The following is a 20,090-nucleotide window of genomic DNA, read 5'->3' on the forward strand; positions in this document are numbered from 1 at the left end:
ACCAATTTTTTTCATGAAATACCTTGCCATTCAGTTAGCTTTTTTTGTATATAAACAATCAAATGTATCTTTAATCCCAGTGAGCCATTCAGAAGTAAATGCATAAAGAAAGCTGAGTAAGAAAATGAGAATAAACTACTATAAACACATACACCTTCTAAATAGCAAATATGGGAGAAAGACTTCAAAGTGCATACCCCACTTCCTTTCACCTAGGATATATTCAATAAAAGCTTGTTAAATAGTTTTATCTTGGCAGTGGTTAAAAATAACACCAGTCTGGACAGGCCTGAATCTATACGTTAAACAAGCCTGGCAATCAGTAGAGACTGTTCCATGTTTGATTTCACCAGCTGTCTGTCTACAACCAAGTTCTTGGGGCTCTGCTGTTATGCAATTAACAGGCCTAGGAAACACTCGGGGTGTGCTGCCTTTAAGGAGAAGCATAACTTTCTTGTTAAAGATAAACACTTGGAAGATCACTGTTAGTACCACTACAGACTTCACACTTAAAATATATGCCCTGAAACAAGGCCCTTGAGAGTCCTCCGCCCAAAAATGTACGCAACATCAAGTTTAGGGTATACTTATCAGGGGTGGGAGACACCCCCAACATAAATCTGATTCTTTACTGTTCACCACAGAAGGAAGGGGTTACAAAGTTACACAAATTTGCTCTTTTTACAAAATAACCAGTAGAAAAAAGAGGTAAGGTAATAAAAATACACACTATAAACACAAATAAAATGGCTAAAAGTTGACTATTTACACCTTCAGTTATTCATAACAAAGCAATCTTATCTGCTATCTAACCCAGAAAAAGGAGATGCTCCCACAAAGTAAAAAATCTGAACTGAAGCTGCGAGTCTTGCTACAGAGGGCAATGTGTGGTAATTAGCAGAAGACAAGTAAAAATGGACTCATTGTTTCAGCTTCCTCTGTTTATACAGAGAAAGGAAGAGAAAAATAAAACGCTGATTCAAACTTTTACATGAAAGAAAATATCTACGGAATTCTTGACCATATTATCTATTTGGGAAACAAAATTCAATACTTCTCTCATAGTATAATCTCCAAATCTCATGTAAATGAGAGATTTAGACAAAAAATATACCACAAAATGACCAGAAGAAAAGGTAAGAGAATAATCTGAAAAGAGAAAGGCCATGACACAGAATCCAAACGAAAGTTGTAAGACAGTGAGTGTGACAACATCAGCATTTCAGTAAGTCCACACAGCAAGACACTGAAAACGAAGTTAAAAATAAAAATACTGCATCTCAAAGGGCTCTTATAATCAGTAAAAGAGAAACAGTTTGAAAAATCGCCAATTTACAAACAAACACAAAGACAGTAACTGTATAAAAAGTTGCTCAGCACCTAATAATCAAGTAAAAATTAATGTTGCTGGATTTATTAGATTAGGAAAGGTTTCAAATGATGCATGTGGGCCTGTGAGCAGAAACAGTCACTGTTTTTGATTTCAGGTGTTGCTGAGGAAAAATCTGTACAGTGCTTGGAGGCAATCTGGAAAAGTATAGCAAATTTATATCATTTTAACCATGCATTCTAAAGACTGCTGGGAATTTACCCTAAGGCACTAATCAGACTGCTGGTGCTGCTGCTAAGTCGCTTCAGTCGTGTCTGACTCTGTGCGACCCCATAGACGGCAGCCCACCAGGCTCCCCTGTTCATGGGATTCTCCAGGAAAGAACAATGGAGTGGGTTGCTATTTACTTCTCCAATGCATGAAAAGTGAAAAGTGAAAGTGAAGTCGCTCAGTCTTGTCCGACTCTTCACAACCCCATGGACTGCAGCCTACCAGGCTCCTCCGTCCATGGGATTTTCCAGGCGAAGAGTACTGGAATGGGTTGCCATTGCCCTCTCCAACTAATCAGCCTAGTGAGGAAAATATAAATGTAGGTGGTACCTCTTCTAGCAGAAAAACTCAGAAACAACCTGGATGTTAAAACGGAAGGCAGGACTGAACCAGAGCACTGCCTGCCACCTTGCTCTTACGGAAGGAGGGCAGGCACATGTACTGCCATAGTTCCCAATGTGTTCTAAGAAAACAACAAGTCATACAACAGTGCTTCATAACCCCCATTTACATAAAACAAAATACTGTATACATCATTCTCATTGTAAAGCATTTCAGACAAAACAAAAACGAAAGGAAGGTTATTACCATCCATAAACCTTCCATCCAGAGGCACACATCTAGTATTTGAGTGTACCTCCTTTCAGACTTTTGTCTGACGTTTGTCTAAAAGACTTCTGTCTTTTAGACCTTTGTGTACACATTTTGGTACAACATGATATTAAACAGTTTGGTCATATCTCTTCGCTACATGAGAGCATTTTAAACTGGAAAGTTATGCATTCTTATTACGATTATTTTAATATTTAATATTTAATATTTTAATGCACTAAGATATTTCCATTTAGGGAGAATATCTTGGCTTAGTGCCACTTTTCTCTGCTTTATGGCACTTGTTCATATCTGCATTTCAGTATTCGTCTGTTGTATTCGAACTACTGGTTTGTCTACAGTCTCTTTAGCAACCAGTCAGAGATCCTTGAGATCAGGAAGCCTGCTTTATTTGCTTTAACACCCACAATGTTATGGCAAGACAGGCATCTAGTATAAATGCATACTGAACAAGTGCAAGGAAGATGAAAAAGTTCAAAGTCAGAAAAAGAACAATGTTTTACTTTGTACCGAAAGGCTTCCTTCAGCCTTTACTTTTATTCCAATGAGAAAGACAGTAACTTTTAAAACACAGGACCAGAACTTACATTTTAGGTATTGGTACTTCAGTTTCATTTACAGTTTCTACTGTTAATGTAACTAATTGTTACCACTGCCACTAATACAAAGAATCCTAAACCCTAAAGCCAGAGTAGATTTCGCAACAAACTCACTGTTGTGTTTGAAGACTCGAATGGTTGCTCCTGAGAGTCTGGCTCCCAGAACCAGTGAAGCATGGTTCAGTTCATCACTCAGAATCAGGCAACCCTGCAAAACCACCAGGAGAGGAAGATAAGAATCTGAGGGGAAAGGTTTAGTTAGATGAACTACAAAACGCTAAAACCATGAATAATTATATCTCATTAAGGAAAGCATGCACAATGGCAAAGGTATCAGTTTGCTCTGAAGTCTTTGTTTATAATACTGATATTATAAAATATTTATTAGCTTATTATATACTATATTATATAAATCATATTATTGTTTACATGCTATAACTTTTTCTATCCTTTTACTTTTAGCCTGTGTCTATAATTTTTAAAAAACATTTTAATCTAACCTGACAATCTGTCTTCTAATTAGAAATACAAACCATTTATGTTTAATGTGCTATCAATATAGTTGTGCTTAAATCTCCTCTTGTGCAAATATATATATATATATGCATATATATATATATATATAGATATAGATATATAAGTATATGTGAGTGCCAAGTCGCTTCAGTCAAGTCTGACTCTTTGCAACCCTATAGACCATAGCCTGCCAGGATCTTCTGTCCACAGAGATTCCCCAGGCAAGAATACAGAAGTGGGTTGCCATGCCCTCCAACAGACAATCTTCCTGACCCAGGGATCAAACCTGAGTCTCTTATGTATCCTGCATTGGCAGGCAGGTTCTTTACCACTAGTGACACCTGGGAAGCTCTATTCACACACACACACCCCTTGCCCATATATCTCTGAACAATGTGCATTACAGTAACAACAAGTATTAGGGACCTATATATTTTCATATTTTTCTACTAGAAGAAACAACCTAATTAATAATTTCCAAACTAAACATCCCTTCTTCCATAATTTTAGTCTTTTCTGAGATTTTATTTACAAGAATTCCTTTAAAATGAAATGAAGAAAGAAAGAGTCATCTAAAGACAATAGAGAAAAGATCATGGGTTCCAGTAAAAAAAGCTTCAACTGATGTAAGTTTCCACGGGATACACTTTTACAAAATTTTTCAGACTTGTCTGAATGTTTTACAAAACAAAAGAAGATATACATGAGGGAGCTTTCATACGTGACAGACTAAATCTTACTTTGCTAACAAGAGCAGGAATGTTCATTGAATTTGTTGCAAATCCCATGCCATATGCCATAGCAGCTTCTACTCCCAAGAAACTTGCCACAAGCTTCTCCAGTCCTTCATGCTTGTCCAAGTTCCCTGTGTGAAGAAGTTAATGAAGTCAGTCACCAAAGTTCAAATTTAAGAGTGGCTCCTTACTTTAGAAAAAGAAGCCACAGCCTATGTTATAACCTTTTCAGACTAAAGTCTAACGAAGGAGTCAGTGTCATGGAGAGTCAAGGCTCAGACAGATACAATAGTGGGATAAAGTCAGATGCAGCACCTGTGGTGGCATTTCTGTAAAGAGGGTTGCCAACAATGTCTCCCATTGCTGTTCACACATGCTGTTTCCAAGTCTATGCCTTAAGAGGACTGGCAGCACCTGCTTTTATACATTTGAAGTCAGCTGCCATGTAAAACAGTCTAGAAAGCCTTTGTAAAGAAAGATCACGTGGACAGGGAGGGGCTCTTAGAGACTAATGAAGGAAGGGGCAGGGCTCACTATCAGCTGAGGTGCCAGACTCGCAAGTGACGCTATTGTGGATATGCTATCCTCAGTCATAATACCCCACCTGACCCCACATGGAGCTGCAAAAAATGTCAAGTCCTTTCCAAATGACAGAATCACAAGCAAAGAAATATACGTTTCTGTTTTGAGCCACTAAGTTTTGGAATGGTTTGTTACGTAGCAAAAGGTGAGTTAAAAAACACCTTCCCTAGCTTTGTATTATGATTTTAAATCAGTGCTCAAATCCATAAGGACCGAACAACGTTCATCAGTGATACTGGCTACACGCAGAAGAGAAAAGATGCTGAGAAAGAAGACCGATCAGTTAGGATGCTGTGTGTTCTTTAAAGCTCAAGCAAGTGATTTATCCTCTCTGGGCCTCTGTTTCTTATCTGTTTATACCAATAATAATATCTGCTCTATCTACCTCATGACATTGTTATAAAGATCAAAAGAGATAAGATGTTCGAGCAATCTATACAGGGCCATAAAGACACAAGGTGTGGTTACTCTGTGTCATCACCGCATAAGGCTCCTTTAAGCGCATCACTGGGGACCCCAGGGAAGAATGACCCAGTGGCACTTGCCATTCTCTAGACCCACGAGAAACCATAATGAACGACTGCTTTAACCTACCAAGTCTTGGGGTGATTCACAGGAATAAATATCCAGAAAGGTGTCTTTTAACTTTTATGGTTATCAGTTCTCTTGAACAAGATGGAAAAATTAAGACTCTTCCTTTGAGCTTAAATAAATGAAATCTCTTTGTAGACACCTGTTTGCTTTTATGTTTTACAGACTTGTAATAATAATAAGAGAGTTAACATTTATTGATGGGTTTACCACGGTATAAACACTTTACATGAATTAGCCTATTTAATTCTTGAAACAGCCCTATAAGGTAGGAATTATTATTATTATTAGCCTCAATTTACCAGTATGGAATCAGATTAACCCTCATCTGCCCACGGGCTCAGTATACCAGTAAAAAGTTTCTCAACCACTATCATTTAAGCAATACAGTCAACATTGAAGCTATAAATGAAACAAATACCTAATGGAACTTTTCTAGAGATAGTCTGTATGTAAAACATAATGGAAAAGATAAAAATATCTCAAAACACACTGAAGCATTAAAATCATCCATCACTTCAGAAAAATAAAGCATTCTTTACTTGATCTAAACTCCACTGCAAAGTATGTATTTGGACATTCACATTCTAGCTCTGTATCAGTATTAGTCCCTCCTGAGACAAAAAGTTAAGAACATTAGCTGACCAAACTAATAGCCTATGCTTACCAATTTCCTGCCGAGTGCTGCACACTCCAACTCCATACTCCTCTAGGACTCTGGCAGCTGCCTCCTGACATGGTCCAGTGTTCCTCGCAAATCCGAGATAGTTGTAGGAACCCATGTTTATAACATCTTTAATTACATTCCCTGTGTACCTGTATTTCAACAGCATAAAAGTTCATGAAACTCAGTAACAAGTCAAATACTTACATGTGATAATAAACTTATTGATAATACAAAAGGAAGCACCATCTGTAGGAATTGAGAGAGAATATGGTCTCCATGAAAAGCAGCTCAGACTCACTACCAATTAGGAAGGTGGACATTAAAACAAAATACCAATTTTCACTTATCAATAGGGATGTTTAAAAACTAACTATATCATGGGAATTCCCTGGTGGTCCAGTGACTAGGACTTGATGTGTTCACTGTTGTAGCCTGGGTTCAATTCCTGGCCAGGGAACTCTAAGATCCCACAAGCCACGCAGCATGACTCCCCCAAAATTTTTAATTAAAAAAAAAAAAAAAAAGAAAAAAACTAACCACATTCAGTGTTGGCCAGGACACTTTCGTAAGCTCTAGATAAGAATATCTTTTCCTTTTGGAGGGCAGTTTGGCAGTACTTACCTATCAAAAGATACATTGGGTTGGCCAAAAAGTTCGTTTGACTGAGCAATTCCTACACACATATAAAAGGATATATGCATAAGGATCGTTCAAGTCAATACACAATTCATCTACCATGTCCCTTTCTTGGGCACATGGACCAGTGACATTCCACATGGTGGAAGCGCAGCCAGTGCTGGACCCCAGAATAAAGATATCACAGTTCAGAGGCTTTACTGGTCTAAGACGGTCATGAAGTATAGACAAAGAATAAACTGCTGCTGTCTTAACTCAGAGACTGGGGTTTTTAAGATAGGATGAGGCAGCCCAGTGTGTTTTACATTACATGTATCTATACTGTAGAATACTAGGTAACCACTGCAAATAATGAGCTTGCTGTGAATAGGCACAAGAAAGATGTTACTGATATGTTAGCAAGCAAAAAACCAAGGTGTAAAATAATTTCTATAGTAAGATCCCATTTGTGTAAATCAAAACACTGTGTGCAACCCCAATAATACACTACATACATACGCCACAGAAAATATCTGGAGGAATAATATACAATCAACTGACAATAATGGTCACCTCTAGGAAGTGAGCATTTGTGGAGAAGTGGATTTGCAAAAGGACAGTGGTTAGTTCTCATAGGGGACCTTCACTTTATTTGTATTATCTTTTAAAAAAAATAAATAATGACCATACAACCACATAGTGCTTGTACAACATAAACAAAATTTTATGAATATATAACATCTTCTAATCTGTGTTCTGTGACAACCTAGAGGGCTGGCATGGGTGCGAGATGGAGGGAGATTCAAGAGGGAGCGGACATATGTATACCTATGGCTGATTCATGTTGATGTATGGCAGAAACTAATTATCCTCCAATTAAAAAAATTAGTTTTCTAAACAGTTTAAAACATTTAAGTAAAAACACTTCTTGAATCATCTGAGAAATAAAAATATTCATAAATAAATTCAGACACTTGATTCTAGTAAATGGCCTAACAAAAAGGACGATTTTTATTTGTGTGTGTTTTTTAAGGAAATAAAATTTTTTTCAGCTATAATCCAACAGTGGCAGATGTAATAGAGAGATGCATTTTAAAAAATCTCCAAAACAATGAACAACATGCAAGAAAGTTAATCACGCTATACTGTACTCTCAATACATCTACTCCTGCTTTGACAGAATACTCTAACTGCAATAGAAAATCTTCTGAGGTGAAGAAATCCTCTGAAATAACTTCCCAATCAAGACTCACTTGAAGGACCAATTGTAGTCATGAGACTGTCTCTCCATAATGTCCACCCTGGCTCCAGGCACACTGCAGATGGGCCGGTTCCAATTGTCTCTGATCCTCATGTACAGATTCCTCGTGTAGAAGTTCTCAAAATCCTGGTACAATGACACGAAATCCTGCCAACGAATGGTGAGATGCTATACGTTTAGCTAAGTTTTTCTGCACAATTTCTCTTTTCATATTACAAGAGCACTTTAGAAGGAGAGGTCAGTTATTCAGAATTAACTGATATGGAAAACATTTGGGAAGGTATCCATTCTTTCTGTTGTTTTGAAACAACTCAACCAGACAAAAATCACTTAGCTTGGACCAGCGAGCTCTAAGAAAATGGTTGCAGGTAACTACCTGACTACAAAAGTAGGGTCAAAGAATTTAACTTCATAAAGCAGGCCTCATAAAAATAAAACTTAGTTGTACAGTTCTGTCAATAAATGGTTTTCCTTCCTAATAACCCTAGAAACACTGCTCTCTGCTCCATCTCTGCCCCCATAATGTATTAGGGGAAATGCCATAAAACCCTGTAATTTCAGTTTCAACCAAGAAAAATAATTCCAAAATTAAGATGCCATTCTCTGCATATTTTCAAGGATCAAAAGGAAATTAATCCAAAGAAGAATTATAAATAAGAAAAACTAAAAGGTAGGTAATAGAAAGACACCTATCTTAGGTTTCTTTCCTTGGATGGGAGTTTTTTAAAAAATCTCAAAATGAATTTCCATGATCAAGACTTTAGACTTTAAAGCTCTCCATTATAAGTTATGCTAAAATCTAAGTCTGTAAAAAATACAGTCACAGTGGAGCTTTGATTAAGGCATAATGTTTGCTCAGAACAGGTGACCAGACCACATGAGGTCTACTTGAAGGTAAACAAAACAGAAGAAAACTGTACCAGAGCTTTACAACAGTCAGCAAACTACTCAGTAGGTTTCTAGCCCTCAGATCTGGGCTTGGTGCCAACCCAAGTTAATCTTTTAAATAAGCTAATCAAAAATATTAAAAGTTTAAACCTTATTCTGTAAAAGATTTTCACTGCTAGAGAAGGCTCAACATAAAACTTTAAAATTAACAACCTTCTAGGACATTGGACTCTTAAAGTGCCTACTAAATAAGCCTCACAGTAGATAAAATCTCGTTAAATAAAGCTAAAGCAGAGTCACAAAGTTCTCAGGAATTTGTGGTACCTGATACCATCTTTCCTGCAATTGGTTCTACCATTTACATTTCCTTAAGAGAAAATATCCACAGGTACTCTGTCACAACTGGAAACTTACTACTCAAATGTTCGGTGGACCAAAAAGTTTCTTCAGTTTTGTGTGTGCTTCGTTGGTCAGTCGTGTCTGACTCTTTGCGACCCCATGGACTGTATCCCGCCAGGCTCCTCTGTCCTTGGGGATTCTCCAGGCAACAATACTGGAGTGGGTTGCCATGCCCTTCCCCAGGGGATCTTCCCAACCCAGGGATCGAACCCAGGTCTCCTGTATTGCAGGTGGATTCTTTACCGTCTGAGCCACCAGGAAGCCCAAGAATGCTGGAGTGGGTGCTGTGCTGTGCTTAGTCACTCAGTTGTGTCTGACTCTTTGTGACACCGTGGGCTGTGGCCCGCCAGGTTCTTCTGTCCATGGGGATTCTCCAGGCAAGAATACTGGAGTGCATAGCCTTTCCCTTCTCCAGGGGATCTTCCCAACCCAGGCATCGAACCCAGGTCTCTTGCATTGCAGGTAGATTCTTCACCATCTGAGCCACCAAACTTCCTGACCCAGGAATCAAACTGGGGTCTCCTGCATTGCAGGCAGATTCTTAAAGATAAAAAGCATTTTTCATTTTCACCAAGAACTTTACTGAACAATGTATTCACCATTTTGTTCCACTACTTTCTGCTATTTTACAGGCAACTTCATAATTCCACCTTCCCTAAACTTTATATCTTTTTGAGCAAAGAACTGTTTCAGGTGCCTTTTACAATCTTCCAGGGAATTAAAATTTTTCCCATTAAGAGCATTTTGTAAAGTTCAAAATAAGTGGAAATCCAAAGGCACGATGTCTGGTGAATACGGTAGATGAGTCAGAACTTCCCAGCCAAGCTGTAACAGTTTTTTGCCTGGTCATTAAAGAAACATGCAGTCTTGCAGTATCCTGATGGAAGATCATGAATTTTCTGTTGACTAATTCCAGATGCTTTTTGTCAAGTGCTTTCAGTTGCTCTAAGCGGAAGCAGTACTTGTTGGAATTAATTGGTTTTCCGGAAGGAGCTCATAATAGAGGACTCCCTTCCAATCCCACCACATACACAACATCCCCTTCGTTGGATGAAGACCAACGAAGCCTTTGGTTCAGTTGGTGGTGGTTCATTTCGCTTGCCCCATGATCTCTTCTGTTCCAAAATTATTGTACAGTATCCACTTTTCATTGCCCATCACAGCTTGCTTTAAAAAGAGAACTTTTTCATTATATTTCAGTAGAGAATCACATGTGGAAATACGGTCAAGGTATTTATTCACTTATGTGGAACCCAAACACCAAAGTGATTAACATAACCAAGCAGGTGTAAATTATTTTCTATGCTTTATCTGGATATTTTGAATATGTTAGCTATCTCCTGTGTGATATAATGCTGATCATTCTCAATTAATGTCTTGATTTGACACATTAGTTAATCAACTTCAACTGGTCTCCCTGATGGTAAAGCATCGTCCGGCAAAAAATCTCCAGCATGAAACTTCACAAACCACTTCTGATAGATAAGTCATGGTACCTTCTCCATACACCATACAAATCTTTTTTTGTGTGTTCAGCTCCATTTTTACCTTTCTTGAAATAATAAAGCACAGAATCTGCCCGCAATGCAAGAGACCCGGGTTTGATCCCTGGGTTGGGAAGATCCCTTGGAGAAGGGAATGGCTACCCACTCCACTATTCGTGCCTGGAAAATTCCATGGACAAAGGAGCCTGGTGGGCTACAGTCCAAGGGTTGCAGAGTCGGACACAACTAAACAACTAACACTTTCACTTTCTTTTTTCAATATAGAGAAAAAAAATTTTTTTCTCTTCCATTTTCAGTATTTAAATAGCTACACAAAAATTCAACAATTTTGATACATTTTTTTAAATTAACACTGATATAACACCTGTTACAATACAATCTAACAAAGTTTTTTAATGAAGTTAAAGACAACTAAGTGCTACCAGAGCCAGGAAAAACCAAACAAACATTTTCTCCAGCCCAATAAATAAGAGTTGCATTAGGGATAGAGGAGTAAAAGCTGAGCTTGTAGTTCATTGGCAGTGTGAGAGACAGGCTACAATAAGCGATGGCTGCAAAGCTAGCATTTCCCAAATGCCTAAAGACAAAACTCCAGGGAATTCCCTGGTGGCCCAGGGGTTAAGACATGGAGTTTCACTGCTGTTGGGCCTGGGTTCAGTCCTTGGTTGGGGAACTAAGACCCCATAAGATGCACAATGCGGCTAAAAAACAAATAAATAAATAAGATAAAACTCTACCAACTACTGTATAAAAGGATTTTGGCCCCCATGACAAAGAAGCTTTCTCTGAAAAGCCGAATAATGGGGCCATGTGGGGGTACATACATCCACACAGAAAAATGGCTGAACAAGCCTGTGCTTATTCTGCATTCTGACTAGTCTTTCAGCCACAGGAGGTAAGTGACACAGACAAGAATCCCTGAGGGAATGTTTTACTTGAACTGCAGAGGCTGAAAGCCAGGGGCCCACTTTCTGACATCTATTCCTCTCATGTAAAAATAGGTACTAATTATAGTGCAGGGAAGCAATTTTCTCAGAAGATTTAATAATTTCTATTAATAATTTCTATCACAACCTAAGTTGAACTTACCAACCATATTATATACAGCCATATTATATACCTTTATACAACTATACTATGTCCAGATATATGCCTTTCCTTCTTTATCTTATTTTATTAGATTGAGTCACATGAAATTGTGTCAGCAGTTCAAAAATGGTCAAATATTGGTATTTTCATGTGATTTGATGTATATTTATTATTTAAAATGCAATGAAAACAGGAAAATTCACAAACTTAAGAGAAAATACCTTAAACAAATACAAAGGCACTATTCATAAAGGAAGACTGATAAATTTAAAAGAACTTCTCTTCATTAAAAGACACAGAAAACCTATGGCTGATTCATGCTGATGTTTGGTAGAAACCAACACAACACTGTAAAGCAATTATTCTTCAATCAAAAACAAATAACTTTTAAAAACAGATACACACAGAGTGGCAAGACAAGTCACAAAATGGGCTTAGACAGTTGTAAAATGTCTTCTAGAAGACATAAAAATTTCCTATAAACTGCTGAGAAAAAACAAAACAGAAACCCAATAGATAAAGCGGCCAAAGCGTTTAATTGGCACTTCATGAAATAAAAACATCAAATGATCATAATGCAAAGGTGTTTAGCTTAATTGGGCAATTGAGAAATGCAAATTAAAACTACGATGAGATACTAGACATAAATACACCAGGACTGGCAAAAAAATTTAACTCTGACAATAGTAATTGTTGGGTAGGATGTGGAACAATGAGAACTCTCAAACACAGCTGGTAGGTGCAAAAAATAGTTCAATCACTTTGAAAAACAGTTTGTCACTATCTAGTAAAGTTGAAGACCTGCATATTGTATAACCCATGTCTTCCAAGACTTGAGAAATTCATAGATACATGTTCAGGAAACATATATCAGAAAGTTTATAGCAGTTTTATTAGTCACTGACAAAAACTGAAGAAAAAAAAAGGGTCCATATCCTCTGCTACTAGAGTAGATACATTCTAGTAGCACGCTCCTACACTGGGATTCTACAGAGCAATGGAAACAGACAAGGCAGAAGTGCACCCTAAAAAGCTGACTCCTACGCTGAATACACAGACCAAGGCACAAACACATACACAAGCAAATCCATTTATACAATGCTCAAAACCGGGCTTAACTCAACGTTGCTGCTTACAGATACACGTGCAGGTGATAAAACCATAAAGAAAAGTCAGGACAACTGTTAGCCTGGGGGAGAGGGAAAAGGCAGGACAGAGAAGGGACAGTCGGAGTGTGGTTTCTGAGGTGACAGCAATGTGCTACCTCTAAGGTGGTAGTTTCATCACTGCTCACTTACTTATATAAGCACTCATTACATCCACATCCATTTTTTTATTAACCTTCCAAGATGTGGGTTATACACATGTATATATTGGTTATATAACCAATGAAGAGGTTAAAAAGTAAAGGAAAGAGCATTTTCCAATAAATCTCAAATCGAAGTTTTACGTGACAGAGTCGGTTGAACTGCATGGCTCAACAGTGTGCTACCCAATTTGCTTTAACATCTGACCACACAAAAACCCACTGTGTCTGCTGGCACCAAGGCACATATCTATTCAGGAAGCATCAGGGTGCTTCCGAACCTTCGGCCACTGAAACGGAAGGCTCCACACCTGAAACCTTTACTTTAAAAACGCTCTAACGCTGTTTACAGGTTACAACAGTACTGTTGAGACATTTCATGGTGATAAACAGGATGACTGACTGTGTGCTCAGTCGTGTCTGACTCTTTGAGACCCCATGGACTACCCCACTAGGCCCCTCTGTCCATGGAATTTATCCAGACAAGAACACTGGAGTGAGTTTGCTATTTCCTCCTCCAGGGGATCTTCCCAGCTCAGGGATCAAATCCCTGCAGGTCCTGCATTAGCAAGTGGGTTCTTCACCACTGAGCCACCTAGGAAGTCTGATAAAGAGGATACTGCATATCAAAGATAGGCTAATGAAGAAAAGTCTTTAATGGTCTAAATTTTTATTTTGGCAATACCTTTTTTAGAGAAGGAAATAACCTCATAAGGTATGTCCAGATATACCTGAAACATGACAAAATTGTTTCAATACTTAAGAGAATTTGAAAATCCTATAATTCCCACCTGAAGAAGCAATGAAAGTGAAAAGCAATCCAAAAAAGAGGGCATATATGTACATGTATAGCTGGCTCACTTTGCCGTACAGCAGAAACTAACACAATATCGTAAAAGAGCTAAACCTCAATAAAAATTCATTAAAAAAAGCATTATGTGGCTAGGAGTATTATAGACTAACAATGTCATCTCTAGCTCTACTTAATGAAGACAATCAGGTGAAATAATCTGAGAAAAGTTATTAAGCTGGTGACTTTAAAATCTTTGAACTGTGGTCAAGAGCTTTTCCTACTATTCATGTAAGTCATACTACTTACTGTGTGTTCTTTCATGTTTTTAATGTTATAGGAGGTTGCTTCCTTGCTGTTTCTGTAACATTAGTGAAGGCATAAAATGAGATTTCAAGACTACAGACATTTGTTTTCTCTAAATCTAAGTGGGTCATCTGTGTGTTTGCACCTGAATATGTACTCACACACAAACACACACACAGGACTGTATATACATCAATTCAAAGCCCAAAACTTTTCACTGTAATTATTACCACCACTCACATCTTAGCACTCACATCTTAAACACTTATATGGAATGTGTGATATGATACATTAACAAGTGCCAAGCAGTCTTTCAGGCACCGATTATACAGTGAACAAAAAGAAAATGATACTCTTCTGCCCTTGGGGAATTTATATTTTGGTGGAAGAAACAGATACGAAACAAGACACATGCATAAAATATAAAGTATGTCGGTAATGAAAAGTGCTAACGAAAACAAAAATCAAACAGAGAAGCAGGATGTAAAATGCTGCGTCATGCTGAGACCTAGCTAAGGTGGCCAGGGTACAATGAGGAAGAGAAAGCAAGGGAACCATTCACAAGACTGCCTGGGCAGAGCTTTCCTGGCAGGTGAATAGCAAGTGCAATGGCATCCAGGCAAGAGTGTACTTACTTAGAGCCATGAAGGAAATGTAGAGAGACCAGTGTGCCTGGAGCAGAGTGAGAGGCTAAGTAAGCAATAAATCATGCCTAGGTGATCATTAAGATTGATAAAAAAGGGGTGAAGTCTGAATTTCCTAATGGACCACATATGGCATATGCCCAAAAGAAGAACCAAGGATAACTCCAAAGTTTTATGCCTAAGCAACTAGAAGAAGAGAACTGTTATTCACAGAGATGGGGAAGACAGCTAGCTGACAGGGGAAGGGAATGTCAGCTTCGTTTTGACATCCAGAGTTGGAGGGGCATATGTGGAGATGCCAAGTGCGCAGCTACCTACACAGTGTAGAGTCCAGTGAGGAAGACAATGCTAGAGACATGTATTTAGACATTATCATAATACAGAGGGGCACTGAAAACCAGAACAATGGATGAAATCATCAAGGGTGTGAGTACAGATGAGAAGAGGACTAAGCATTAAGCCTGTACCACAACCTACATCCACATTGAGAAGTTGGGCCAATGACAAGGATGCAGCAGGAGAGGATGAGGAAAAACAGCCAGAAGGACAGGAGGAAAAACAGGCAATCAGGTCCTGGAAACCAAGTGAGCAAAATGCTTCTAGAAGGAGGGGGTGATCAACTGGGTCAAATACTGCTGAGAGGTCAAACGAGACAAAGACTGAGCTACCCAAAGCAATCTATAAATTCAATGCAATCCCTATCAAACTACCAAAGGTATTTTTTACAGAACTAGAACAAATAATTTCACAGTTTGTATGGAAATACAAAAAACCTCGAATAGCCAAAGTAACCCTGAGAAAGAAGAATGGAACTGGAGGAATCAACCTGCCTGACTTCGGACTATACTACAAAGCCACAGTCATCAAGACAGTATGGTACTGGCACAAAGACAGAAATATAGATCAATGGAACAGAATAGAAAGCCCAGAGATAAATCCGCGAACCTATGGTCACCTTATCTTCGACAAAGGAGGCAAGGATATACAATGGAAAAAAGACAACCTCTTTAACAAGTGGTGCTGGGAAAACTGGTCAACCACCTGTAAAAGAATGAGACTAGAACACTTTCTAACACCATACACAAAAATAAACTCAAAATGGATTAAAGATCTAAATGTAAGACCAGAAACTATAAAACTCCTGGAGGAGAACATAGGCAAAACACTCTCTGACATAAATCACAGCAGGATCCTCTATGACCCACACCCCAGAATTTTAGAAATAAAAGCAAAAATAAACAAATGGGACCTAATGAAACTTAAAAGCTTTTGCACAACAAAGGATACTATAAGCAAGGTGAAAAGACAGCCCTCAGATTGGGAGAAAATAATAGCAAATGAAGCAACAGACAAAGGATTAATCTCAAATATATACAAGCAACTCCTCCAGCTCAACTCCAGAAAAATAAATGACCCAATCAAAAAATGGGCCAAAGAACTAAACAGACATTTCTCCAAGGAAGACATACAGATGGCAAAAAAATACATGAAAAGATGCTCAACATCACTCATTATCAGAGAAATGCAAATCAAAACCACAATGAGGTACCATTATACACCAGTCAGGATGGCTGCTATGCAAAAGTCTACAAGCAATAAATGCTGGAGAGGGTGTGGAGAAAAGGGAACCCTCTTACACTGTTGGTGGGAATGCAAATTAGTACAGCCACTATGGAAAACAGTGTGGAGATTCCTTAAAAAGCTGGAAATAGATCTGCCATATGACCCAGCAATACCACTTCTAGGCATATACACTGAGGAAACCAGATCTGAAAGAGACACGTGCACCCCAATGTTCATCGCAGCACTGTTTATAATAGCCAGGTCATGGAAGCAACCTAGATGCCCATCAGCAGACGAATGGATGAGGAAGCTGTGGTACATATACACCATGGAATATTACTCAGCCATCAAAAAGAATTCATTTGAATCAGTTCTAATGAGATGGGTGAAACTGGAACCCATTATACAGAGCGAAGTAAGCCAGAAAGATAAAGACCATTACAGTATACTAACACATATATATGGAATCTAGAAAGATGGTAACGATAACCTTATATGCAAAAAAAAGAAAAAAGAGACTCAGATGTATAGAACAGACTTGTGGACTCTGTGGGAGAAGGCGAGGGCGGGATGTTTCAAGAGAACAGCATCGAAACATGTATATCTAGGGTGAAACAGATCACCAGCCCAGGTTGGATGCATGGGACAAGTGCTCAGGCCTGGTGCACTGGGAAGACCCAGAGGGATGGGGTGGAGAGGGAGGTGGGAGGGGGGACCGGGATGGGGAATACATGTAAATCCATGGCTAATTCATTTCAACGTATGACAAAAACCACTGCAATGTTGTAAATAATTAGCCTCCAACAAATAAAAAAAAAAAAAAAAAAGAAAGAAAAAAAAAAAAAAGACAAAGACTGAGAAAGGACGATCAGATTTTGCAATACAGGAATTGTTTTAGTTGAAAGTGGTGGGGGCAAAATTTGGACTGGAGTGGGTTCAGTGGAGAGTGGAAAGCAAGACTTTGCTACATCGAAGAACTCTGCTTTGAAAAATGAAAGGAGCCGTAAATGAGGAGAAAGGATCGAGGGAAGGTTTTTCCTGAGATGGGGGAAATAACCATCTATGCTACCTGCAATGATGTGATATAGGAAAAACTGAGGCAAAGCTGACTCACCAGAAGTCAGCACTAACTGTGTAGTGAACAGGAGCAGGGCACTGGCATGTGCTAGCTGTGACAAGTTCTACTGGACAGCCACACTTAGGTAGTGAAGATCGTTTTTTTACATTTTCAGTCAGCTATTACCAAAGATGTCATGGCATTTTCCAAATGCTTTAGTGAGAAGCAACAAAACCAAAATACAGTTTGAAACCTAAGGAAACCTCAGCACAGTGTCTTAAACTAGGATCTAACAGCTGCTGAGGGGCTTGCTGGTAGTCTCTGGGACCTATGAATTACTGTTTTAAAACTTTATCTTAATAAGCATTTTGAAATCGGTTTGCCAATTTGACACTGCAACAGTACTCAATTTAAACTTGGAATGACTTAGGATAGGGGATAGGAGACCTGTTTTTTAAACTTCCACATTCTGAGTTAATAGTAAGAAACAGTTCCAAACTGCTGAATGCACAGAACAGCTAAATAAAGAAACAGAGACCTCAAGATTCTAAAGTCAAAAAAAACTTCCTTAAAGTTACCTTGTTGCTATAAACAAAAAAGCCTAACAGGTGACGGGGAAACTCTTGCAAATCTAGCAACATCACTAGTGCAAAAGGGGAAAGTGGTAACATTTAATAAAACTCTAAGAAGGTTTATTTTGGATTTAGATTCCCAGTGAGAAATCCCTAGAAAATAGAAAAACAGACAACTACTCTATACAATGAAATATGATTTAGCAATAAAAAGAATGAATAACTGAAATACTACACCATGGGGCTTCCCTGGAGGTTCAGACAGTAAAGAATCCACCTGAGATGCAGGAGACGCGGGTTTGATCTCTGGGTCGGGAAGATCCCCAAGAGAAGAGAATGACGCCCCACTCCAGTGCTCCTGGCTGGAGGACCCCATGGACAGAGGAGCCTGATAGGCACAGTCCACAGGGTCACACAGAGTCAGACAGGATGGAGCGACTAACACTTTCACTTTTTTTCACTTTTTACACCTGGATGGATTTCAAAAACATTCCACGTGAAAGAAGCCAGACAAAAAATCATACACTGTATGATCCCATTTATATAAAATGTCTAGAGATGGAAAGTAGATTAGCGGCTACTGAGCATGGGGTGAGGGAGGAAGGGAGATTGTTATTGAATATGGGTTCCTTTTTCAGACAAAGAAAACACTCTAAGATTAGCTTATGGTGCTGACTGTACATTTTCTGTAACTAGTAACAAAAATCATTCAACTGTACATTTCAAACAGGTGCCCTTCATGGTATATAAATTATATCTCAATAAAGCTGTTAAAAAAACAACAACACACAGGCAGGGGACTTGCCTGGTGGGTCAGTGGTGAAGTACCCGCCTGCCAATGCAGGAGACACAGGTTCGGCCCCTGATGCGAGAAGATCCCACACGCTGCGGGGCAACCGAGCCGTGCTCTGGGGCGTGAGCTGCAGCTACTGAGCCCACGTGCCACAGCCACTGAAGCCCTGAAGCCCCAGAGCCTGTGCTCCCCAACAGAAAAGCCACGCAATGAGAGGCTCACGCACTGCAGCTAGAGAGGCGTCCTCGCGGTAATGAAGACCCAGCACAGACAAAATTAAATGAATAAATAAGCATTTAAAAAAAAGACTGTTGGCTAACCAACAAGGACCTACTGTGGAGCACACGGAACTCTGGCCCAGCGTTACGTGGCAGCCTGGACGGGAGGGGAGTTTGGGGGAGAAAGGATACATGTGGCTGAGTCCCTTGGCTGTTTACTTTCGACTCTCACAACACCATTAACTGGTGTTGTGCTGTGCTTGGTCGCTCAGCTGTGGCCGATTCTTTGCGAACCCGTGGACTGCAGCCCGCCAGGCTCCTCTGTCCATGGGGATTCTCCAGACAATACTGGAGTGGTTGCCACTGCTTTCTCCAGGTAATCTTCCTGATGCAGGGACTGAACCTGTGTCTCCAGCATTGTAGGCAGATTCTTCACTACTGAGTCACCAGGGGAGCCCGTGTGGTAACTACCCACCATAATTTGCTCCTGACTTCTAGGTATTTCCTATTTAGATGTTGGGACATTTTTATTAACTCAAGTTTTCACTGCATCTATCACATACATGTTTCTGAACTGCTAGCTTCACCTCACATAATAAAGAAACCAGACTGAGAAAAAAATATTTTCATCCAAAACACCACCAATAACAGAGAATCAAGCAGTAAAGAATTCCAACAATTTTATGCAAGTTATGTAAAACAGAACCCACTTATGCAAAACTCACCTTTACTAGCATGACTGTGTGGTTCATTTCTACCCAAAGCAACATAGAAAGAAGAACTAACATAAATAGTTTAAGCAGGCTCTCTTTTGTAATGGAATGAGGGGAAAAATACGGATGTGGTTACAAGCACCACTCACTCAGGGAAATGAGAAAGTAACAACGTTATATTTGCATTTTACAATCCTAAGCAAGCACCTTCCCTCCCCTTTCCGGTGCAACACTTTAAAAATGGCCTATTCCTCTCACTATATCTAATCCAGCATCAGAAAACACACACGATCTGACATAAAGCCGAAGAAGCCTTCCTTCCCTTCTAAAAGCTGAACTGTTACAAGAAAATGGCAGAATTCAGGTGTTAGCTGCTAATGCCATCTACTATGAAAATCCTACTGAAATGGATTTGAATGACTGAGTAGGGTCCTCCCATGAACAAACTCTATAGGTAAACGTCCCCTCTG

The 20,090-nt window shown here is 39.1% G+C and overlaps 1 protein-coding gene across 1 annotated transcript in view; it reads right to left on the reverse strand.

Annotated features, from left to right (window-relative positions):
* SPTLC2 (serine palmitoyltransferase long chain base subunit 2) overlaps positions 1-20,090 on the reverse strand; it is a 106,500-nt gene that overhangs the window by 59,797 nt on the left and 26,613 nt on the right. Inside the window, exons 3-6 of the mRNA XM_020902653.2 lie at positions 7,770-7,924; positions 5,902-6,050; positions 4,068-4,192; positions 2,926-3,019 (exon numbers count right to left, since the gene is read on the reverse strand). Of these exons, the coding sequence (XP_020758312.1) occupies positions 2,926-3,019; positions 4,068-4,192; positions 5,902-6,050; positions 7,770-7,924 (523 nt within the window). The remainder of the gene's footprint in view (positions 1-2,925; positions 3,020-4,067; positions 4,193-5,901; positions 6,051-7,769; positions 7,925-20,090) is intronic.

Source organism: Odocoileus virginianus, chromosome 6 (genome assembly GCF_023699985.2).
Source record: "Odocoileus virginianus isolate 20LAN1187 ecotype Illinois chromosome 6, Ovbor_1.2, whole genome shotgun sequence".
NCBI lineage: Eukaryota > Metazoa > Chordata > Mammalia > Artiodactyla > Cervidae > Odocoileus > Odocoileus virginianus.